Source organism: Bidens hawaiensis, unplaced genomic scaffold (assembly GCF_021521415.1).
Source record: "Bidens hawaiensis isolate Kalapana, Puna unplaced genomic scaffold, B.hawaiensis_p1.1 tig00000536_1, whole genome shotgun sequence".
NCBI classification, from domain to species: domain Eukaryota; kingdom Viridiplantae; phylum Streptophyta; class Magnoliopsida; order Asterales; family Asteraceae; genus Bidens; species Bidens hawaiensis.
The window spans coordinates 1696341-1722127 of record NW_027491034.1 but is presented as its reverse complement, the minus strand read 5'-3'; the positions used below and the strand labels follow the sequence as shown (position 1 = coordinate 1722127).

At 34.8% G+C, this 25787-nt stretch overlaps 1 protein-coding gene and 1 pseudogene across 2 annotated transcripts; both read right to left on the bottom strand.

The window, feature by feature from the left end:
• Positions 1-5326: 5326 nt before the first annotated feature.
• Positions 5327-14463, bottom strand: LOC143635198 (leucine-rich repeat receptor-like serine/threonine-protein kinase At2g14510). The gene is made up of 8 exons (XM_077103085.1): positions 14174-14463; positions 10382-10509; positions 8776-8873; positions 8211-8692; positions 6719-6882; positions 6394-6449; positions 6168-6297; positions 5327-5610 (listed from the first exon to the last, which is right to left on the bottom strand). Exons 1-8 carry the CDS (start codon positions 14403-14405, stop codon positions 5422-5424), a joined length of 1479 nt encoding a protein of 492 aa, XP_076959200.1. The 5' UTR covers positions 14406-14463; the 3' UTR covers positions 5327-5421.
• A 5745-nt stretch (positions 14464-20208) lies between these two features.
• On the bottom strand, positions 20209-25018 carry LOC143635550 (protein MALE DISCOVERER 1-like; annotated as a pseudogene). Its single transcript, XR_013154076.1, has 13 exons — positions 24907-25018; positions 24676-24808; positions 24363-24434; positions 23558-23659; positions 23328-23510; positions 22895-22993; positions 22805-22854; positions 22434-22731; positions 22174-22364; positions 21950-22082; positions 21712-21866; positions 21426-21614; positions 20209-20609 (listed from the first exon to the last, which is right to left on the bottom strand). The product of XR_013154076.1 is annotated as a protein MALE DISCOVERER 1-like (transcript).
• Between the last annotated feature and the right edge of the window lie 769 nt (positions 25019-25787).

Below are 25787 nucleotides of genomic sequence, written 5' to 3'. Positions count from 1 at the left end.
TTCAAAGTGTTGACTTGAAAATATCAAACGGATGAAAGTTAGAATTTTAAACATGATTCAGGTTTCAAAATTATTTTCAAGGGCATTTTTGAAAATAATTAAAAGGTTCGGGTTTTAGTAAATTGACCATTTTCCTTCGAATATTAAGATTTAAGAAAATATTGCAAACATTTTCGACATGTCAACCCAGGGTTATCAATGCTTCTAACTTTTATCAAATTTGAAATATTTGTGGCAACATTAACTTTTCCTTCAATCGTGATCAGAACGTTATATGGGAAGCGTGTCATGCAAAACTATGCTCAAATTAAGCAAAATATTCACAAAGTTGAATGAGTTAACAATTTAGGGGTGAACAGAAAATCGAATTAACCGAACCAGAACTGAATAACCGAAAAAACCGAACCGAAGCATTAAGTGACGGCTAATTTTTTAGTGTTTCGAAAAACCGATTTTTGGGTTTATGTTCGGTTATCCATTTTAAAAAACCCGAACCGAACAGATTATTCTAACCTATGTATTCTACATGTATTTCTTTTAAGATGTTATGACCGGAAAAAAACGGCAAAAGAATCTACCATTGACGATGATGAAGATGCTGAAAATTGGGTCTAAACTTTGAAGATGAATAAAATAATGAACTAAGATTCGGGCCAAACTTTTAGTGTTTTATTTATTAAGAACTTTATTGAATTTTAAACTCTACTACTCAAACAACTTTGTATTTGTTTGGTTCCACGTAACACGTGCCTATTTTTGTATTTTGAATTCAATATATACGAGATACTCTATTTTTTTGAATTCTTTTTTAATGTCTACTCACAATAAATAAAACCGAAATCAACCGCAACCAAAATAAAAAATAACCGAAAACCGAATAACCGGATAACCGAAACCGATCGGTTGGTATTCTAAAATAACCGATAGCTTCGGTTTCGGTTTCACCCAAAAACTGAACCGAACCGAATCACGTTCACCCTAGTTAACATGTTATTTTTATGTTGTCATTATGACAAAGTTGATAAACCCCCTGAAACTTATCAAAATATTTTTCATGGTTTAGCTTAGTAAAACAAGTTATTGAAAAACATCCCTCGTTACAATTTAATGTTTTCATTTCATTTGATGGATGGTAAATTGATAAATATATTAATATAGGTAACGCTCATTCTGTATTTATAATGAGTGGTTAGAACTACTATCGTATACGAAGTTTTATTTCCTAAATTGTTTCATAACCAAAATTCTTTCAATTATACGTATATGCCACTAGGAATGATATTTTTAATAGAAAGAGCGTTCTCGGGTATATTTTTGCACGTGTATTTTTTTATTAAGTTTATTTTACAAAAATCATTTTGAGGTATAAATTAAATCAAGTTATCTACACGTAGTATATATACAAGCATAGATGTAATACATTTTTTCATATACGTTAATTCGTAATTATTTGCTTATTTATAATTTTATAATTTGAATCGTTATGTGTGTGACATGGGCTCTAAAACTAGTAATAATAATAAACCTCAGTAGCAACTCGGCCCATTTTGCTTAAGTATACATAGAGATAAGACCAATATACACATACATATAACACAAAACGTGCATGCAAAAAAACATATATACATACATGTATAACATATTCAAAGAAACTAATCATACTTGCCATCAAGTTTATCATGGTAGGCACAAGTAACTTCAATCATTATACACATTTCGGCTAATAGTTGTCTAGATATATATATATATTATTTTGAAAATAACATACGTGTCCAAAATCATGAAGTTAGCCGTATAGTACTAATAAAAACTCTAGAGCCACACAAAAAAAATAAAATGAAAGAAATCGAAGAAGAAAACAAAAGCAAATTATAAGAAAAGAACAAAGAATTACTTGTATGACACCATGTGTATATGGCATCTTTCGTTCTTTCTATCCATCCCATATCTATATTTTCTAAAACAAATCGTCTTTCAATTATTACACTTTAAATATAATTTTCAAGAAATATTTATTGCAAAACGGATATCTATATAGGGGCTAGCTAGTGAACATAAAAATTGAAATTTTCATCTGCGAAGTAAGTTGAAAATTTACATGGTGACATCTTAATAAATAAGACCATAGCATAATTAGATATAAGTAGTGTAATTTCAAAGCATCAAAGACATCTATAATATATATAAACGAAAACATAAAAATCTTATGTGTCGTGATGTGGTCGCTCCCCTTTTTTAGGAGTCACCAGATTTGCTTGATTTTTAAATGGAGGCTTCTCATGCATTTGACCCGAATTCATGTGTATGGGTTTTACCAAACCCAGATATTCCTTAAACGGGTTATAAAATCTCATTAAACTAAAAATTATTCTCACCAAATTATTGATGTAAAAATCCTATAAAATAGGATATACTAAAAATTAATATCTTATTTATTTTGAAAAAGATATATATATTATTTAAATTAAAAAACCAATTTTATAGTCAAAAAAATAAACGGGTCTTGGGTCTCATCAAACCATAAGTATATTATTAACTTTCATAAATATGATTTATAATTAAAAACCAATTTTATATAAAATAAACGGGTCTTGAGTCTCATCAAAATCATATAGCTTTTAAGCCGGTTATAACATCTCATTTATTTGTGAAATAATTTATCATCAAACCATAAGTATATTTGTAACTTTCATACAATAAAAAAATATAAATTCAAAAATAAATAAATATTAGAAAAAGATAAAATTATTATATGATTTTTTTAAAAAAGAAGAAACAATTTTTTAGTAAAAAAAATAAGTAGGTCTTGGATCTCACCCAACCCAGATAACTTTTAAACCGGGTTATAACATCGTAGTTATTTGTAAAACCTTTTTATCATCAAACTCTAAGTATATTATAAATTTCTTTATAATAAATAATTAAACTCCAAAAAGTATATAAATATTAAAAACGAATAATTTAAACAGCCCCCGTAATACGGGGGATAAAAACTAGTTAAACAATAAAGTAACATAATGTCTCAATGAAGTAACATAACTAGATCAACTGGAAAAAAATAAGAAGACATCATAAAACAACAAAACAACGAGACGTTAAAAATATATAAACAAGGCCCTTAAAACAGAGAAAAAGTAACACTAAAAAAAGAGTATATAATCTTAGTTAAACATAAAGCAGTATTCGTCACAAAATATGACAATTACATGTATAAATAATGAAAAAAGTTATTTATTTATTTGTTATTTTTTTCTTAAAGAGAGCATGTTTGATGAATCGCCCTTCTAGAATACACTTATGATTGATTTAATATAGAAACAATTAAGTATTGTAATTCTCATGGTAACGCTTATGTCCTTTTCCCAAATTAATGATTCGTAAATCTTAACGACTTCTGCTTTGTAAAATGGAATCGCAATAAGACGTTTGGTTACCACATGAGAATGAAATGAATGATTATTTTGCGTTATTTGGTAGGTAGAAAAAAAAAGAAAAAATAAAGTTAAAACGGTAGTGAGTGGCAGTGGTGGTCGTCGCATTGGTGGGCGGTGACGGGAGATAATGGAGGTTGAAGGTGGGTGATGGCGGTCATGGTGGAGGGGGAAGGCGGTGGTGGGCAACGGTGACAGTGGGTGTGGCGCGTGTTGGTGGTGGGGGTGAGTGATGGCGGTCACGGTGGAGGTGGCAGGCGGCGGTGGGTAGTGGTGACGGTGGGCGGGGGCACGTGTTGGTGGTGGGGGTGGGTGATGGCGGTCACGGTGAAGGTGACAAGCGGTGGTGTGCAACAATGACGGTGTGCAGGGGCGGTCGGGTGGCGGTGATGGGCGATTGGCACTGATGGCGATGGTTGGTGGTGGTGGCGATAACGACGACGGTGGACGGTGATGGTGTTCGATGGCAACGGCGGTGGATGGCGATGGTGGTGGGTGGTGGTCGTGGTGGGTCTTGATGGTGTTGGGAGGGTGGTGGAGGTGATGTATGGTGAAAAAGAGAATGAAATGAAAAAAAAAACATGGGGCATGGATGAAATGAAATTGGAGTGTTTTAGAGGGAATGAAATGACGTAGGTAATAGGTCATTCCATTTCTTTGACTAACAAAACACACTTTTCTTCATTCTCTTGCAATGAGTCATTCCATTCCACTCTCTATTTCTCCATACCAAACGAAGTGTATATCATACAAATTTTATTGGTTCAGTATCAGGCGGTACTTGTATCATTAAAAATACCAAAACCATATAGTATTGATATTAAAAATATAAAAAACAAATACTTGTGACGAGACTCGAAATATATAATATCTAAAAACCATCTTAATCACCTTAAGAGTTTAAATGCAGATATATATATATATATATTTAAAATGGCCAACCCAACTTTTGAATTACAAAACCAATTTAACTCACAACTGTCTTTAGCCAATGAGAGCTGCGTACGAAATACATGACGTTACTTAATTGGTTGTTCCAAATAAAAAACCATCTAACATTCCCGACTAAAAATGATTTTAATTACATGTGGTATCTTTATCTTTTGGGCATATCCTGGTCAAGCTAAATGATAATCGGGCCGGCCCTATCCAACCCATACCAATATACTGTGTGTCATATCAAAAAAAGAAAAAAACGTATAGACCCATTCGACCTCAATCAACCAATACCAATCATTCTATCGTATCAATATTAATCAACAAGTTCATATGATCCTTTTAAGTGAGCTTGTTTAATAGGGAGAAAATAAATAGATGAGACTTTTATGATTATAAACGTTTAACTAAAATCAACTTATTAATTTTTTAAGGTGTTTTTTAATGTTGGGTCGTTCCCAAATAGTGAGGGTTTAAGACTTTTATAATCATATGGTCTTATTATTTTTTCATTAATTCATTATTTCAAAAAACAAAAAAATAATAATTAGTTTTTTTTTAAAGTTGAACAATTAAGAAAACAACGAAGCAAACATCGCAAACATGTTTTGATGCATTTAGATAATAGACTTTATTTATTATAGGTTTTTCCAGTTGTTATAGCGAGTGCCGTTATCGTACAAATATTGTAACTAACCGAATTGATGCCGGCTAAATTTATGTCGCGTCGCCAAGGGTTGAATACCACTAGTTTATATTAAGATGATATGAAAGTTTGGAAGGATATTAACGTAATTATAAATGAATAGAGATGAAGTTATGCTTAAACACATCTTAATAAAGTTTTAGATATCGTTCAATATTTCTCTATGAACGATAGAGAAATCAACTTAACATCGTTATTCTTTTTGCATTCTCTGAATAGCTCAAAACACCACATTTGAGCCATGCATCACTTAACCACGTTATTATTGATCGCCGCGTACAATTGCCAACACCTACAAAAAGTTTATATCTTTAGATTTTTAATCATATACATAATAAACAAAAGGAATCAGCTTGCATTTAAGATTACATGAACTACAAACATACCAACCTTACTGATTTTAAGAGAGGGGCTCGAGTAGTTCTTTAGACATGCCAATGCGGCTCGAGCCATATGAGCCACCTGAGGATCACTTGCCTCGGTTAACCTTGGATCCAACAACGTGCTTATTAAATTCTTCTCCAGAAGTGGTAATGCCTGAAAACAGTTTTGATAAATAAGCATTAGGATTTTAAGTGGTTTGGTAGGTCTTGTGTTTGCTTCAACTACAAGTAGATCGGGTTGGCTAACGGGTCAATTCATATAAACAAGTATTTTACTGATGTGTCAATTAAGTTTGATATGAAATACTTTATGTACAAAAACTTAAATTTTTTAATCAATAATTAGTCTTAGATAAGATTATCTTTGATATACAAAAACTATTTTAGTGATTTTTTTCGTGTATTTCTAACTAGTTGAGAGATTTAATATACCATAAATTGGCTTTAGTAAGTTTTTCGTGAAAAGTAAGAAAACTTATTAGTTTTTCATGTTATTAACCCTTATACAAATTATATTATTTCAATAACAATATTACTTTAAAGAAACTGATTTACCAAGTTTAGTTTCAGCCATTTTTACCTGTTTGGCTCGTTAACTTTAAGTTATTTTCTGTGTTACTGACCCTCTCGATGTAATATAACCCGATTCGACACATTCATTTGTTAATGGGCCAAAATTACCACCTCTAACCTTAGAGACGTGGACCTTACCCAGTCAACGAGGCATTGACCATCTTTTTCAAACAATCGCCTACTCTGTCCCGATATGAGCTCTAACAAGAGGATCCCGTAATCTTTTATATCCGCTCCAACATGTATATTTATGTCAATGTCCGTGCTTCTTGATTCACTAAAAACACGAATGCCCTTAGTTATTCTTCAAAACGGTACATTATTATATGATAATTTGCAAGATATTTGCTAAAACCGATCTTACTTCATAGGATCATCATCAAGCTTCAACTGCTTTATTGTTGTTTCATAGATACAAAGCTTTCAAAACACCATTAAAGATATAAGTTTTAATATACCAATCCCATTGTAATAAAAGATGAGGCAATTTTATGTATAGACGAGTATAGTCGGGTTGTGTGTTTAAATTTCATCGATTCAGGGTTGTAAAATGCGATATAAGCACACTAACTACTCATTTAAAAACCTAAATAAATTTGTAAAAAAAATGATTTAGGTGACTCTTTACAAAAAAAAAAGAAAAAAACTCGATCATCCCCTCCATTTTACTGAAACATAAGTTGGGTTACCATGGCACAAGAGCTGCCACCAAGTCCAACATTAGATGAACAAATGGATAGATTTACAATCGCGCCATCCACAAATTCCTCGTGAAGGTACTGAATGCCCGCACCTATCTCTAGAGCGATAGCCCACCGATTTTCCCACAAAAGATTTGTTGCTGCCTTATCACCTGCAAAGTTTACCCTCTATATATATTTAGTAACTGGTTCACGGGTTAACTTATAAATAAATAGATCAATTTGGTTTATATGTTAATTCTATCGTGTTAAACAGGTAAAATTAAAAGAACTTGGTTAGAACGAAATGGGGCAACACGTTGAATGGGTATAATGTTTATACAAGTCTAAACTAGATATGCAATATGTTACTAAGATAATATAGTTTCAATAATTATATATGACATATATATAACTTTTTAGATCGGGTTCAACATATCTAGACATCTAGACATGTTACCTGTACTATAATGACCCATTTACAGTTTACCTAAGGGTGTAAATGAGTCGAGCCAGAGCCCATAACCACTTCTTTCATTTAATAATCAAGAGCGATTGTGGGATAGCTTTTCAAGTTTGATATCGGCTTGTTTCTTATTCAAGTATTTTATCTATCTATATTTATTATTATTATGGACAGGGTCGCCCATAAGGTATGGCTGGGTAGTCGACGGCTACAGACCCGACATCCCGCTAGGCCCGATTTAAAAAAAAAATATTTTTAATGTATTTTTATGAAAAAAATATGTATAGTCAATGTTTCAACACAATTACATAACCATTAGCTTGGTTTAGTGGTAACCAAGTATTATATCTAACCAAAAGGTTGTAAGTTATAGTCTTATGGCATGCTTGGGATTAAGTTTGAAAAATGTTTATTGGTTTATTGGCTTTTTCTAAAAGTCATTAAAAAGCTAGGATTTGAGGCTTTTGGAAAACCGTTTTTAAACCATCTCAAAGGGCTAAAATAAAAAAAAGAAATTATAATTGCCAAACACATTTTAACTTATTGGCTTTTTGAAAACACCAATAAGCCAATAAGCATTTTTCAAACTCAGTCTCAAACATACTCTTATTTTAGACATTTTTAAACTTATTTTATACAAAAAATTTTTACACAACTCAAATCATAATCAAGTAAGTTCATTTAAAATTAAAATTTTTAAACCAACAAAGTGTTCCTTTTATTTAAGGCCCAAAAATATTTTCGCCTTTGATCCAAAATTTTTTTTGTTTTTTGGAGCCGTCCCTGATTATGGATAAACATAAGTACAAGTTATATATAAAACATGGTATATTTTAAGTAGTTTTTTAACATAGCTTTATCAATAAAGAATAATCATTATTTTGTAAATGTATGTATGTTTAATATATTAATAAATAATTAATAGACTTGCATAGCCTTGTTTAAGCCGGCTGAGTGGAGCTTTTAGTGATCCAAGCTCGAGCGCCTTGGCTGGTTTAGAGTAACGGTGGCATGTAACCAATGTAAGAGACTTACACAACAAGCAAGCTTCAAGTGAACCTTGGGGACAATCACAAAGCAAGTAGAGCGAATCAGCAACGCAACAATAACCAACTAAACTCACTACATTTCTATGGCGAACACGCGATGCAATTCTGAGTAGGAAAACCGTTCGATCATCTGCAGGGAAACACATGACCATAACACGGGATTCACCAAAAATGCCATCGTATACTATCCTCTGATCGTCCTTAACAGTGACATTGTTGAATCCGTTTGTTATTTCTTCAATTTCACCAAAACTGAAAGCTCTCGATGAACAAGGGGACTTTGGTTCTTCCACAAAGTCAACCGCGGTCAAAGCATGGTCATCGATTTTTCTACACACAATTTGCCAATCTTGACATTCTGGGCCGGTGATCTTTGATGGGATTAGTGTTGCTACGCCTTTTGTCTTTAACAAAGCAACGTGACAGTTGACATGTTTGTGTATGAATTCCTTGTCTTTCTTGAAGAAACTGAGAATATATTCAACAACAATTAATCTATATGAAATCAAAATAATGATGGAAATCAAGAAAATGAAGTGTGATCGAGGTACCCGTCTAGCACAATCCATCGAGGATCGAGCTTTTGTGCTTCATCGATAGCTATGTTCTTGGATTCTAACCCTGCGGTTAGCCTTATATCTAACTTTACCTGCATGGAGGGAGATGGCTTTCCATTTGGATATTTGTTTGAAAGTAAAGATGGAAACTTTGATATGTGATGCAAGTATAAATTTTTCTAGTGTACAAACTACAAATCAACTTCCTTCAGCTATAAATGAATTATATTTTGGGTTCTATTTAACGGGCTAAATTAACAAAATCATTAAAATAATAATAATAATAATAATAATAATAATAATAATAATAATAATAATAATAATAACTAGCACATTAGATATTTAAAATTTCTTATTGTACACAAGTTCTCGTGTGTAAACCCGCCCAACCCAGCCCATACTAAACAAACATCAAGTGACAAACTATCCATCCGGACACCATTGTCATACGAGCCGTATGGCATAGAGACAATGACCATATAGCCTATATAACATGGAGAAAAATGTCCATGTGGGTTGTTTGAGAGGAAAATCATACAGCCTGAATGTTTTTTTTTTACTGATATGACCCTTGACGAAATCATATGGCATGTATGGCCATTTTCCGTCCTATTATATGACTAGTACAAACCATTCGGCCTATATGTTGTGACAAACAGTATGGTATACAATGCTCAAATTGGTGTGTATATAGCATGCTTGGTTTAAAATGGCGCGCATGAGGCGTGAGGCGCTCGAAGCGTTTTGGAAAACGCCTTATTTTACGTAAGGCGAGAAAAAAAAACATGAGGTGGCCTGAAGTGGCGCATCAGCGGGTGAGGCGCGATGCGTTTGAGGCGGCGCTTCATGTGATGCAGTCTAAATTAGATTGAAAATGTAACTGCTTGTTTTCATATGCTTAAAATATTAACATTGGGGCCCATCCGTAAAACATTACTCAGTCGTACTGTATCTTCAATTCAAACCACTTTTTAATTTTCATATTCAAAGTTTATCTTCTCTAAATGTCAATCTACTAGACGAATCAAGTTTCTCTTCTCCTCAGTTATTACTCCCATCTTTTTAATCAGCTCAAACTCTCCCAATTATTACACATATGTTTATGACACATGAGGTATTTTTCTTCATTATTACTTTTTACTATATATTTATACTTTCTTTTATTATCGAATGTTTGTGTAATGCATTTTTTATTTTTAATCGTCTTTTTTTCTAAGAATGTAAGTGTTTTGAAACTTTTAAGTATGGTTTTATAATGTTTAAACTACGTATTAAGTATTCATATTTAGTTTTACAAATACATTTTATCTTTATGATTGATTAACAAGTAGAATATGTCATATATAATAAATTTTTAGTATTTTTTAAATTGAGCGCCTCACATACGTGAAGCTCTCGCTTCAGACCTACCTCTTTGCGCTTCCGCTTTTTAGACCAAAACGGCTCGCCTCGCCTAACGTTTTTTTAACCAAGATAGCATGACCCTTCTAAACCGCCTCATTTTAACCCCCTCATGTTTTGATACATTACTCAAGAGACCGGCCCATGTTAATACCTCTATTTAAAAGTCGAAAGTAGTTAAAAAGGAAAAGACACAAACCTCTCTCTTCTTACATTGGTGGTAGTAGGGCTCCAGAAACTTTTGGTACTCTCTCTTCTTCCTGTCTATCTCCCTTTGGAGTTCTGATGGTGTCATTTCGACGCCATTTGAAAACTCAAGCTTTATATCTGATTTATAGTTTGAGGATGCATTAGAGCGGTGGGGGCGGTCCGTGATGGACTCCCATCACGCGTGATACCATCACCAACACCGCCGTCGGTGCCCCCCATCACGCGTGGTGGAGGTTTTTGTGTGATGGCCATCACGTGTATGGAACCAAGAAATTGTACAGTTGGGGGGATTTTTGACCGTTGGGGGGGGGGGGGGATTTAATAAAAAAATAAAATTAAACAATATAAATAAACAACCATTTCAATCCAACTCAAAACACTCTCAATCTTCTTCTTCATTCAAAACAAAAAAAATATGGAATTTCCGAGCAACTTGGTTCTGTTAGACATCGATAGCTCTTCGTCTACGTACGATGACATTGCCGAATGGTTCCTGTTGTTATATAACGAACTTGAAGGCCCGAGCTGTCCAAAGAAAAAAATGGTAGATCGTGATCGTATACATGCCCACGAAGTGCTAACGAACGACTATTTTGTGGAGGAACCGAAATACAATGACGAGACGTTTAGGGAACAGTTTCGTTTGCCGAAATCTTTATTTTTAAAGATTGTAGCCGACGTCGAAGCAAACGAAGAATGGTTTCAAGAATCTTACGACGCGAGGGGCAAACGAAGTTTTACGGCGCTTCAAAAATGCACATCCGCTAGTCGTCAATTAGCGACAGGTAATCCACCCGACCAATTCAATGAATACTTACACATGTCTCAGAGAACTTCACGTGAATGTCTGCAACTCTTTTGTAACGAGATTATTAAATTGTATGGCAAAGAGTTTCTACGAAAACAAACAAGACACGACATTACACGTCTTTACGCTGCGCATGAGGCTAGATGGCATTTTCCAAGGATGCTCGGTAGCATCGATTGTACACATGTCGAATGGAGGAATTGTCCACGTGAGTTTCGAGGGGCGAATGTTAGGGGTGATATCAAACGACCGACCATCTCACTTGAAGCGGTTGCGTCAAATGATTTATGGATTTGACATTCTTATTTTGGTGTTCCTGGCTCAAACAACGACATCACTGTTCTGTACACATCACCGTTGTTTCAGAGCGTAACAGATGGTACCGAACTTTTCTGTCCGTATTTTGTCAACCGGAGATATTACAGACGTGACTACTATCTTGTCGATGGTATCTACCCGCAATGGCCTGTTTTTGTGAAAGCCTTATCGTTTCCTGTCGAGGACAATGAAAAGACGTTCAAGAAGTTGCAAGAATCGGCAAGAAAAGATGTCGAGAGAGCTTTCGGTGTCTTAAATGGTAGATAGTGCATACTTAGTCGACCGGTTCGTGCAATGAAAAAACCCACCATCTCTAGCTACGTATATGCATGCATCATATTACAAAATATGTTAATAAAAGAAGATGGACGTGCAATTTCTCCAGATTGGGTACCGAATCCTCATACTCAAGTTCCTGTTCTTGAGGATGTGCAATTAGACTTGCGGGATGAGAATATTCACCATCAGTTGAGATGGGATCTAGTTGAAGTTATAGGTTCTTTAGGTTTGGAATTTCCGAATTCAAACGGGGAGTAGATTGTTTATTGTAACTTTTATTTTTTAATTATAATTTTTAAGTTGTAATATGTTCTAGTAAAATATTGTTTTTATTTTTTAAGTTGCTAAAAAAAATAAAGAACAAAAAAAAACAAAAAAACTCATCACACCACACCACCACCCCACTAAATTCCATCACTAATGATGGATTTGGTTAGACTGAGGGGTGTGGGGCTTCAACAGGGGCGCTAGAACCCCTCCGCTCGCGCCCCCAGGCGCTAACACCACACCACCAGGGCGCTAGCGGGGGCGCTAACGGGGCGCTAACGCGAAAAACAATGCAGGCGTGAGCCGGTTAGCGGGAGAAGAGAAAGGGCTGCACAACTTTTGATGGTTTTTTGACCGTTGGGAGCCGAACAAACCAAAAAAAATAATATTTTTCCTATATAATTATACCCCATTTCACCCATTTTTATACCAAAACTTCAAACCTTCACCCAAAATCAATTCATCTTCTCAACTTTTTTTTTAAAAAAATGGCTGGAAATTGGTTCCCAAACCTTGATTCAGATTATCTTGACGATGATTTATGGTCGTCACCGCACCAACCGATGTTTTATTCGGAGCCGCAAGAATCATCCGGCTTTCAACCATCCAACACACAACCGTCTCCTAACTTTGTTGTTCCGGAGACACAAGAATCACACGGTGAAGCTACGGGACCAAAAAGACGCGTCCACCGGAAAAAACAAGTTGCAACGGACGGGTCGGGACCGGCTTCGACTCCGAGGACGAAACGGAAAGCCACTCCGTGGTCATCGGATGAGAAGGAAGCCTTGTGTCGGGCTTGGATAGTCATTTCTGAGGATCGGCGTTGCGGTAATTGTTTTAACGTTTTTAAAAATGATTTTTAATAAAAAAGTTAAATAAAAAAGTTAAATGGAAATCTAATTTATTTAGTCATTTTGCAGCCGACTACCAAAAGAGCAAGATTTTTTGGACAAAGGTTAGGGAGACGTTCTACATGCTCGTTGGGAGTACAGAGCGGAACGCCGATATGATTTCGGGTTGGTGGTCCGAAATCAGAAAATTTGTCAGCTTGTTTACTAATCTTTTCAACAGGAACAGCGGTCGTATGAGGCCAAGTGGCAGTGATGATTTGGCGGTTTACAATTTCACGGTCGAAGAGTGGAAGCAGGAGTGTTTGCGGAGATATGGGATGGTGAAGACGTGGGACGATTTAAAGTTGTGGGAGAGGTTGAAAAGGTGTTCCAAGTGGGTTGAGCTGGTGGCGCCGGACTTTGATGCGGAAGTAAGGCCGAAACGGACTAAAACTAGTTCGTCTGGAGCGTATAGCACTTCAAACGGACTAAAACTGCCGCGTTGGATTCGACCTAAACATTGCGGAGGAGGAAACGTCTTCACCGCCGAGGAGGTGGCCATTGGGAAGGGACGCCAAGGGGAAAAAACCGGCTGAGGGGGAAGCCGTAAACATCGTCAATCTTGTTGAATCCCTCAATAAATTCAACAAAACCATGGAGGTGGTCTCTTATGACAAAAAGAAAAAAAGTCGAATAAGAGATTTGGACTTTCTTACTAGAGACTTCAGTAACCTAAATCCGGTCGATCAAATGCTAATGGAAAAGCAAAAGGAACGTATCCGAAAGAGGTTGATCGAAGAAGACCAAGCCGAAGAATAAGAAGAATGTTTTTTTAGTACTTTAATTTTTATTTTATTTTTAGATATTAATGTGTTTTTTTATTAATGTGTGTTTTTTTAATAATTTATGAGTTTTTTTAATAATACGTTGTTTGAATATATTTATAAAAAAATAAAAAAAAAAATTCGCTGGAGCCCCTGCTGGAGCCCCTCCACACCAGGGCCAGAGACTCCAACGGGGGCTCCAACACCCCCTTATCCAGTTTCTCTCTCTGCAACACGTCATAATATTATTGGTTGGAGCCCCCATTAAAGCCCTCATTAAAGCCCCCCACACCCCTCAGCCTTAGGGTGAAGTGTCACTGTATCATTAGATGTGATGGGTGATGGATTTGTATCCACCCCTCTTATTGATCCTCATTTAATTTCCACACAACTGTTTTTTCTTTTTCTTTATTTGCAAAATGAAGGTATAAAAATAGAATATAATAGCTTACACATGCCGGAGCTCCCAAATCCAAGGTGAAAAGGCAAGCAAGAAGGATTGGGTTTCCTTCCGATCTCCTCGGGCAACACTCCAAGTACGACGATTGTATATTTCGGGCCAACGATATACTTAATGGCCCATTCTAACGCATCCATGCTTCCTTTCTCCCTATTTCCATTCATCACAACAATTACAGTTTCTCCCACCGGAGATGAAATCCAACTTGTTGATTGTGAACCCATTTTTTTTCCTTTTTTTAAGATTGTGGGTGATGTCAAGTGATGGAATGTTTGGAAATATTAATGAATTTGTGTTGTGGGAGTTGAGGATAATATTATTAATTGTGGAATGTGGATGTTGGTTGGCTTGGGTAGAATCGACATGAACGTTTGTAGCAAGGTTTTCTCTTGTTGGTTTTAGTTATATTTTTTTATTATTATAGATGCATGACCTCATTCTATTTTTTATTTTGAAATAGGTTCTAGATTCTTCGAATTTTGGTAACCTATGTAAACCTTAAACAGCGAGCGACTGGCTATTGGCGAATGTTTTTGTAGATTGATTTTCATTTCCAAATTATACCAAGAATCAACATAAGCCTATAGCTGTAACTTACAAGTCAGTGAATCTTGTATTCTAGTTAGATATCCAAATCTAAATAAACAAGAGGAAAAAAGTAACTTATAAGAAAATAATATTTATTCTATTTTATAATAACAGCTTAATATTTTTAACTTTTTTTAAAGGCTAAACTTCTATAAAAAAACCAAGAACGGGAACCTCAAGGGAGTAGCGAGAGGCCCAAGAGTACAAACTGACAAAAAGGACAACTTACGAAAACAAATACAAGATGACATAAAAGCTACGAGGGGAAGTTCATAAAACTGAATTTGCACCAAGAAACCAATCCAAGCTTGCCCTTTTGTTCCGGTTTTTAATATCCAAAGGAAAGGGAACGCCTTAACATCATTTACCAACTTTGTAATCGAGTACTCCTTATGTTTAAAAGCTTTCTCATTTCTCGTTTTCCATATCAAATAAAGAGTTATCAGTCATATAACAAAAAAACAAATTATTATAAAAACAAAAACAAAAGACTAAAAAATCACTTGAAAACACGTGACATATCAGTCATATAACTACTTTTATGACACGTGAGGCTTTTTTACAATCGAAAACTTAAAATCATGTGACATGCTAGAAGCAATCACGCTAATTATATATATAGATAAATATCAAATGTTGGTGTCACAACTTTTTTTAAGAAGCCAAGAGTTTTAGTATTTATGATTTTTGTTTCAACCTTAAAACAATGTTGTTAGTAGGGGTGTTCTTCAGGTTTCAAAGTTTTAAATCTTGACCCGAAACTCAACCCAAATCTCTCACGAGTTTTTCTGATTCGGGTAATTTGGGTTCCGGTTTTTTCGGTTTGGGTTAATCGGGTTTCGAGTATCCTAGAAAAAAAACACAAAACCAATTTTTTTTTTTAAAATTACAATGCTAAAATTAAAACAACATATTCTTCTTTGCTTATAACATAAAAAATCAAATAATAAACTAACCTAACTTGATAAAAGAAGAGTAAAACCAACTCGAACCATAATCGTATTCAATCAGGCGTGTTTGATTGTTCGATTACGGTTGCAATTGTAATAAACGGATAACATAATTAACAATAAACAATCGATCCATAATAGTTAGAGTGACAACAGTCGATTAAAGCCAGATTCTAATAAGTTTAGTGACTAAAACTTAGCCTATTATACATACAAATATATATAATTTCAAAACTAAAAGTTTATTCGGGTTTTTCAGGTTGACCCAAATCTTATTATTCAAACCCGAGAACCAACCCCAATTACTTCGGTTCGGGTTCGGGTTAGTCTTTTCTCGTGTTCGGGTTCTTCAAGTCGGGTTAGTTCGGGTTCGGGTACGGGTTTTTCGGGTTGGGTTTTGGGTTTCGGGTAAAAGTGACAGTCCTAGTTGTTAGTGATGGTATGTTGGTTTGTGTGTGTTTTGCTAACTTCCTTAGTGTTAGATTGCCTGGGTTCGATTCTTGGTGGTTGCGCATGTAGAATCATTTTTAAAAGACTTTTGCATCATTTCATTTTTCATTTATTTATCCTTTAAATTTGATATACATTTTAAAAGGTCTTCAATCTAGATTTTTTAAAGGTTTTTTTTAAGTATAATAATTTGTAAAGGTTTTTTTAAGTATAATAATTTGAGGAAATTGAGTATTAGATTTAGTTTCGAATTTAAGCGACACCAACTATAAACACAATGCATCGCCGCCGCAACACCCGTGTTATTGTTTATTTAGTTCCGGTACCGTAACAAACCTAGCCAATAACGAAATTACTTTTTATGTTTACTTATGGTACGCTAACAAACCTAATTGTTACCGGCCGAATGTATGTCGACTCGCCGTTGCAACGCTCGTGTTTGTTTGTTTTTTTTAAACATGTCAATTTTTCGAGATATTTTTTTGGGTTTACTTCTGGTGTTGTGGCGAACCTATAGATGCTGACCTAATTTTCGTCACAACTCTTATAATTTGCCAACCGAATAAACGTCGTTTTACTTATATTATTTTGGGTATCATAAGCTATACGTTTCCTAATTTGTTTTTCTATCAGATATTGACTGTAAATGTGTCGCTTTCATCATAAGTTGTACGTATGCTGACACTATTTTGGGCGTTCACATATAATTTTTTTGATTTAGTGCAGGTGTCATGATGAGCTTAACCAATGCCAACCGAATTTACGTCAAGCCACCGCCGCAACGCGAATTTACGTCAAGCCACCGCCGCAACGCGGCGGATTTAAACCTAGTATAGATAAATAGCAAAGGCCGGTGCGACGAGCCCACAGCTACTTTTAAGGATATTATTATTTAAGAAATAAATTTGGTAAGAGAGTAGGTTAAACAAAGTAGCATGTTGGCTGATGTTGAGTTGGTTAAGTCTTGTCGATTGGTGTTGTTACTACTCTGGTTCAAATCCCACCCATAGCAGTATTTTCTTTTTACATTCCTTTTTTTCCCAATTGTTTTTTAATTATTATCCTTACCGCTAACTGATTTTGTGTATTTTGTTTACATTCCATATTTTCACGTCTCTCTCCCTTTGAATTCGTGTCCGAATTTCGCCCACAACACTCGAGTAAACCGACCGACTAAACGTCGTTTTAAATATGTTATGCTTTTGTATTTGGTTTAACCGACCACTAACGCCCAAGTTTTACCAACACACGGGTTTTATTGACAACACTCAGGGTATACCAACGCCTGGGTTTTACTGATTGAATAAACGTTATTTTAGATATACTTTATATGATAAATTAACGAATTTATTTTTTGCTATGCTATGCTTTTGTATTTGGTTTAACCGACCACTAACGCCCAAGTTTTACCAACACACGGGTTTTATTGACAATACTCAGGGTTTACCAACACATGGGTTTTACTGATTGAATAAACATTATTTTAGATATTTTAATTCATTTTATATGATAATTTAACGAATTTATTTTTTGATTTGATTATGGTACTGCAACTAACGTGATTGATACCGACTGAATCTATGTGTTCAATTTGCCCCGGGTTCGAATCTACGCATCTCTATTAACGATTATAAGTTTGATGAGTTGTTTAGCATCTCTATTAATAGTTTTAATTCTGGTGGGTTGCCTTAATTTTGATGGGTTGTCTTGCATCTCTATTAATTGTTTTAAGTATGGTGAGCTGTCTTTGATTTGAGGTTCTTTTTTGGAAAGTTTTTTTTTGGTTTTTTTGTTTTACGTATACTAATTTGAGAAAATTAAGTTTAGATTTAGTTTTAGTATCGTATCGTAAGAAATCTAGACAATAATGAATTTATTTTTTATGTTTCTTCTGGTACAATAACGAACCTAACCGGTACCGACCGAATGCGTCTCAACTCGCCGCTGCAATGTAGTGTTTTGTCAGATTTTTTTTTTGTTTTAAATTTATTAATTCTTCGAAATTATTTTTTGGGTTTAGTTCTAAGCCATGGCGAACCTATCGATATCGACTGAATTTTCCGCCACAAGGCTTGTATTTTGCGAACCCAATAAAACGTCGTTTTACATATATTATTTTTTTTTGTGTATCATAAGCTATACATTTATTAATTTATTTTTCTAATTTAGCGTCGGTACCGGTATGAACGTAACCTATGTCGATCGTATATGTGCCGCTTTAATCTAAGTTATACGTGTGCTGACACTATTTGACACTATTTTGGGTGTTCACGTATATTTTTTTGATTTAGAGTTGGTGTCGTGACGAACTTAATCGATACTAACCAAATTTATGTCAAACAGTCGTCGCAACGCGACGGGTCCAAACCTAGTTATGTTTAACTCACAAATCAACTTTATAGTTGTGTATCATCCTTTCAAGTCCCTTTTGTTTGTGTGTTTATGATTTCATTTATATGCAAGTTAAAGGCGCGTAACACACATTTTCTATATGTATTGTGGGCTCAACTGATGTTACGGTATTTTAGTTTGCGATTTAAGCGCATGGAACTCTTGTAATGGCCATCACGTATTGTCGAAGTACTGCTCGTTCGTCCTCAAGCGTTATATCAATTTCAAGTTTGTGATGTTCGTCCGCTTCGGTTCCTTTAGCGCATCTTCGCTTATTGTTCCAAGTTATTCTCAATTTCAAAGGCGAGTTTCTCACACTCCTTTTTACGCTTTTACTTTTGGGGGATAATATACAAATCCTACTCAAATACTTTGTTTTATTTCGCTTCGTATATTCAAACTACAATTCATTATCATGGACTTGTGAGTTTATTTGCTTACTTGCTCAAAGATTACGTACTCATGGTTTCCTCATTAAGTATGATCATACGCCTCCCTTTGCACTAAGGACCTCGATGTTATGAGTGGAAAAGGGACCCCGATCCGAGTACATTGGTTATTACCAATTGAAAAAAGCATTGCTTGCGCTATTACTTTCATTGAATTGTATGATATTTATGTACTTGTATCAAACGTGTGTGAACTTACCAATTATTCAATTAGTACACTTTATTTTATATGTATGCTACAGGTACATTTATTAGAGGATGAAATGACGAAGACACTAGAGTTTAGATTATTTAAATAATAAACAAAGTTAATGTTCGTTTTATTCCTTCCTTTGTAATTTGTTTATTTGAACAACTTGTGTACTTGAGATTTGAATGGATTAATGTTATTATTGTCAATTAATAGTATCACATGTGTTTTGAACAATCTATACGTCACACTCGGGCATTTTCGCTTAAGCCGGGGTGTTACATCAGTATTCATGACATTGTAAGAATACGGGGGGTCTACACACATATTAGTGTTCTTTTTAGGAGGGTTGTGTCCTTGGAAACACTTTAATGACTAGCGGCCAAATGTTCTCATCATATAAGACAATATGAACATATGTAGACCGAGACTCAAACAATACACAACAAACCTTCACATGTATGGCCCAGTCACATCTAAGCATACCCTGTTCTTGTAACCCCACATTTAGACCTAACCTTAAAGAAAACAAATTGAAGTATACTTCAAATCTTCATTCGAAAATAACTGAAAAGTGAAAAACGGCTCGGTTTTGGTTTCAAACCAAAAAAACCCAAAATTGAACAAGTTGCATGTTAGTTGAATCGGATTATTGATTAATTGCTTTATTTGGTTTTTTAATGGGATAAACGTTTAACAGACGCAAGAAATAGAAAAGTTCATAGCCTAACACGTATAAATTCAGGTTCCTCGGTTGTTACCAGAGATGCACCTACTTCGGTTTCAGTTTGAATTTCAATTTAATCTATTGGTGACCTTCCTCAATGGCCTATATATCTAAAAACGGTCTACACCGAGCAAGTATTAAGCTAACTGGTTTGTCTGAAAAATTTCCAACCTTACACATAACTAAAATCTCTAAATTTACACTTAAAATACAAATACAGCATAAATCTTGGTTCAAACAATATCATCGTTATCTCAAGAACCATCACACGCACACTGGACACAAACTGTTGTCGACAAACCATCCTCAATAAATAAAAATAATTAAACGCACAAGAGACACAAACAATGATATCCGTACGCTGATCAAATTCTACAAACACCAATAACAAACTGAATCAAGTATCTTTGGTACTTGTTTGTTTATGTTGTCTCGCCCGATAAGATTTGAAGTTCGGCCCACCAAAGAGGCGAGAGTCTAGGAATTGCTTGATCTGGTGAAATCTTTAGCACTTCCTTCAATTTTGTAACCACTTCTTTCATTGTCGGTCTCTTTTGAGCATCATGCTGAATGCATTCTTCAGTAACTTCACATATCAAGTCAAGTTCGTGTTGCTTAAAGAATTCTAATGTAGGGTCGATTATGTCACTTTTGTTTCTTTCATTGTTTAGATATTGTGCAGCCTGCACAGATAAATGAATGATTATCACTTCAATTCTCACAAAACCCGTTAAGAAAAACGCACAGGCTCCCACCAATATCCTAAACTCTAAACCCTAAATGAGCTATTGATCAGTTTAGTCAAAGAATTCAATAACTACTGAAATGAGATCAATAACTAATAGGGCTGCAAACAAACAATACTGAACCAGACCAGACCTTGTTCATGTTTGTTTGTAAAACATTTATTGGACAAGCGAATGGCTCACGAACACAAACCAAGCGTAATTTCTTGAACGTATTTGTTTATTAAGAAATTGATTTTGTTCGTGTTCATCTGTTTCGTTCGCTATATTCATAAACAAACACAAACGAAAAACATGTAGGCATAAATCAAGCCAAAATAAATATAAACTTAGGATTTCTAGTACAAAAGTTAAGATGATAAACTAATAAAAGGATAACTAAATGAACAGACGTAAATGAGATCAACTAACACCTTTCACAACAATTGAACAAGTGCGACCTCTGTTCATGTCCTTTCATTTAATTAATCGAACAAAACTCCTTGTTCATTTATTAAACAAACAAATATAAATGAACAGTTCACGTTCGTTTACAGCCCTTAAGATCATTTATGTAATCATATTCGACACATTAGTTGTATAGGTATAAGATTTGAGCAATTTGACACCAAATTTCAGGTCAGCCCAACATGTTTCAACCACCAAAAATACCCTTTTGACCCATTAACCGACCCCGAGTGTCACCATCTCTAACTACCAAACTGAACATTAATCAATGGTACAAGACAACTTTTTAGTAATATGAGGTCTTACCCAATCTACAATAGGCACTTGCTGGTCTGAATGAGGAAGCTTTCCAGAAATGATTTCAAGCATTAAAAGACCAAAACAGTAAACGTTTGTCTCGGTGTCAATAAGCGGTCGCAGTGAATGCTCTGATTCAGAATCTGCAGATACCTTTGCTTTTGACATCAAATCTTTCCAAAAACCCATCTCCGCAACCTGAGAAACCACATTCTTTGAGTAACTTCTTGATTTCTCACTAAAATGTTATAACATTTGGTAATAACTGTAAGCAAAATAAGAAAAGACGAATTACTTTGGGTGCGTAATCATCTGTCAAACAGATCATTCTTGAGGTCAAATCGGTGTGAGGTACAGGAGGGTCCAATTCGTGCATGTATTCAAGACAATAAGCGGTTCCCATTATTATTCTCATCCTCGAACTCCAATCAAGATGTTCAAGCTCTTTAACTGTAGCAATTACATCAATTTCTATAACAAAAAGCATCTAAAGAAACAATATTATAAAAGTATTTTAAAAAGAGAGTAATCACCATGTAGATGCTCTGAGAGTGAGCCATTAGTAGCAAACTCAAACACCATCATCCTGACAAAAGGTTCATCATCCTCACAATAACCAAGAAGATTAACAAAGTTTTTGTGATTCACTCTAGACAATGCATCAATCTATACAGTTTTCAAAAAAAAAAAAGATATATATGTTAGATACATATTACATAGATGGTAGATACCCTATATAATAGATAGATAAACAAACCTTCTTACGAAACCCTAATGCTGCACGTTTTGACCAGTCTTTGAGACTGGAAATGGAGGTCGATGCTACACAAATCTCGACTCCACTAGATAATGTTCCTTTGTATAGTGTATACCCGTCTCGTGTTTCAATAACATTGCTGAATTCCTCACATGCAGTTTCTAGCTCTGTGAGGTTTAGCTTTGGAACACCTGTAACAAAATATAATTATTATGGGTAATTTATTGCAAGCCCAAAGTTGTAACTAATGTACAACTTACCTGTAATAAAAGCTTTCTGCAACTGTCCACTAATGCCAGTTCTCCAAGGACCTATGGTTTTAACTGCTCGGCTTCTACACACGCACCAGAGCACTATGGCAAGGATAATAAGCAAAAGTATACAAAAACTTATTATGACCCAAATCTTCCACTTTCTGGAGTAAGATTTGGTGATGGTGGTGGTTTGGGTACAGCGGGAAATGATCCACTGCTTCTAGTCATTGGTAGAGCTATGATCTTGTCCCTTGGAGACGGTACAGCTGCTAGGTTTGAAGATTTTCCACCATTTCTGCCCCCACTGATTCACACACACAATGAAGAATCCAGTAATAAGTAATAATATTAGAATATGGTGTGTTCTTTTAACTTACATTTTTCATTCATAGTGCAATTGGTTGAGGGGCTTCTGTGAATCCTGAAACTTTGGCAAAGAAAGCAGAAGATAAAATAAATTTTCTTACAGTTGGAAGAGATTGAGGTAACCAATAACTGTTAATTCTTTGATTTGTGTTAGAAGAGAATCAGCTTTCTGTTGAAGTTTAGAACCACCCTGCCATATGCTGTCAATATACAACACAAATTTTCAGCACCAATCACTCATATTAAGAAATGAATAATAAATGTAATACCATGAGGTGTGGCTCCAAACTTTCAGGAGACCAATAAATAGTTTTCACCAAATGTTACAAGGCATTTGAGTCATTTCTTACAAATGTAACAGAAAAGTTAACTGACATCCACTTTTAGGACCTAACGTGTAATATTTTGGCAAACTATAGGTCTAAACATGTAATTTCTCAAAGCTTGGTCCCAAAACTGCAATATGGCCATACACATCGGTGTAATTGGCTCATCCAAATAGACATCCATATCTAAACTAAATATAATAATGACAAGTGTCTTCCAAATTTCCTATTTAGACATCCAATGCCATCATCGGCAACGAAGGATAAAAGGTTTTCATAGAGAAAGTTGGGAGTCCTGAGTTCCAAGGGAATAGAGCCTTCAAGATTGTTGTTGCAGAGCAAGCTACAGTAAATTTAACTATAATCTTCTTTGAATTGTAACAAAGCTAAACTGCTGGTCTACATTTGATATAAAAACTTAGAAGAGAACAGAGGGACTGTCGACTAAAGTTATTATCCCCCAAGTCTAATACTTCCAGCATCATCAGTTCACCAAGCTCTTTTGGAATAACTCCCGAAAACTTGTTCTGTGAGAGAACACTAGTCCAAAAAAATAATAATATCAAAAACAATAAAATATGATTCTCAACATTGACTCACATCTAGCAAAACAATATTAGCCATAAGCATCGATGATGACCATTTTAGACCAACATTCTGCATACCATAATTCCCTAAAAGGACTTACTTTTTTCTCAACTTACATCTACTGTGCCATTATAACATGAATAAAAAAGGAGGTCATGAATCTATACTCCAAGTTTGGTTCATAGTTATTAAAAGGCATCGTCTCTTGCGGCCTAGGCCCATTTTTTAAGGTGAGGCTCAATAAATGTGTTTCTAGTTCCTAGGCGAGCGCTTCAGCAATGTCTATGACAGAAACATGAGAAGATAAAAGACAAGCAAAATAATTACATTGAACATTTTATTATTCAAGTTTTGGAATTAGAGTTGAATCTTGGCGATTTTAAAACTTTTGGTACTAAATTAGATGACAGTAAATGTTACATAATAGCTTTTTTTTATTTTATCTGAAGAATAGTATTATCTTTCATATACATATATAAAATATTTTTAATTTTTTTTATTTAAGTACGCTTTTTTTCTTAGGCCCCGGGCGAGGCCTATGCACCTTGAGGGCGCCTAACGCCTTTAAAAACTATGGTTTGATTACACTAAAAACTACAAAATACAAACAGCAACAGATTTATCAAAACGCAATGACAAAATAGAAGAGCCTCACAGGCATCTCAAATGAGTGAGGTTCCCAATCTCAGGTGCTAACACTCCTTCCAAAGAAAGCCCATTGAGATTCCTAGAGACAAAAACAAAAAAAACACAACAAAACTCACTTATTTAAAAAAAAATCAATACTATCTATCAATTATCATATGCACAAAAACTTAGTCCTACATATAAATCCAATGAGTTATTGTCAACGCTCAATTCACTCTAAAGACTAAAATGGCTATAGTTTATCATTTAATACTCAAAACAACAACCTATAACTACCCATATTCCATAATATATATCAAAAGAATAGAGGAACAACTTACAGCACATGAACATTACCATCGACACAATGAACATTAGACCATGAGCAGGGATCATGGTCATTAGGATTCCAGCTTGTGAAGGCACCAAATGGATCATGAGATACTCCTGCCCGAAAGTCCAACAAAGCCAGACCTACATTCCAATTGCAAACCACCTAAATCACGTTAAAAGTAATAAATAATAATATACAAAACTCCACCAATAAGTTATATAAAAGGTTATAAGCTTACCCTCGAGGTTCAGTGAAGAACACCCTTGAATTAAAACAAGAATCAAAAGCAAGAAACGAAATAAACCGAGTTTATATGCTGTCCATCTAGCCCTCATTGCACGCGTAGGCAGCAATAGCAATAGTTGATGTCACCCGACGAAAGTTGCGATCTTCATTGACTCAAACAGAAACTGGAAAACAAGGATTTTAGAAGCCCAACAACATTTTTGGTGTGCACGAAGAATATTAGGAAAAGAATCTAACTATATCTCTCTAACAACAACAAGATTCACTTGAGCTTAATTAACATTGAAAAGTATAAAGAAAAGGCAGGTATACTATACTTGATATGAAAGGCAAATATTATATATGCAGTAAATCAAATCATTTTTTCTGTTAATGATTTTTCCCTGTGTAAGAAAAGAATCAAAACTATCGTGTAGATCACAAAAACTTACACGATAAAATCATGAGGATAACAATATAATATGTTTGTTGTGTGTAAGATTGAAAGTAAAAGTACGTAGTTACTTGAGATCACGTGTACGTACGTTTCTAGCTAGGTTACAGATTGATTACGAATTCCATATTAAAAGGATAATCATTTCTCAGGTGGTAATTAATATTACTATTTGTTTATTGACACCACAACATCCATCGTGACAACCACTGAACCCCACCCTAGCTAGCGTTGACTACTTTTAATTAGAAACTATATCATCTGCCACGTATACAACAAGCATTTCATCACACACTTGAACTAGCTAAATTCAACGATCAAATTATCATAAAAGTGGTACTAATGTTAGGAAGGGTTTTGTGGAAGGAAATGAAATGAAATGTACCGGCGTAATTGGAGCAGATAGAGAGAAAGAGAGAGGTGACTTGAAGGAACAGTCA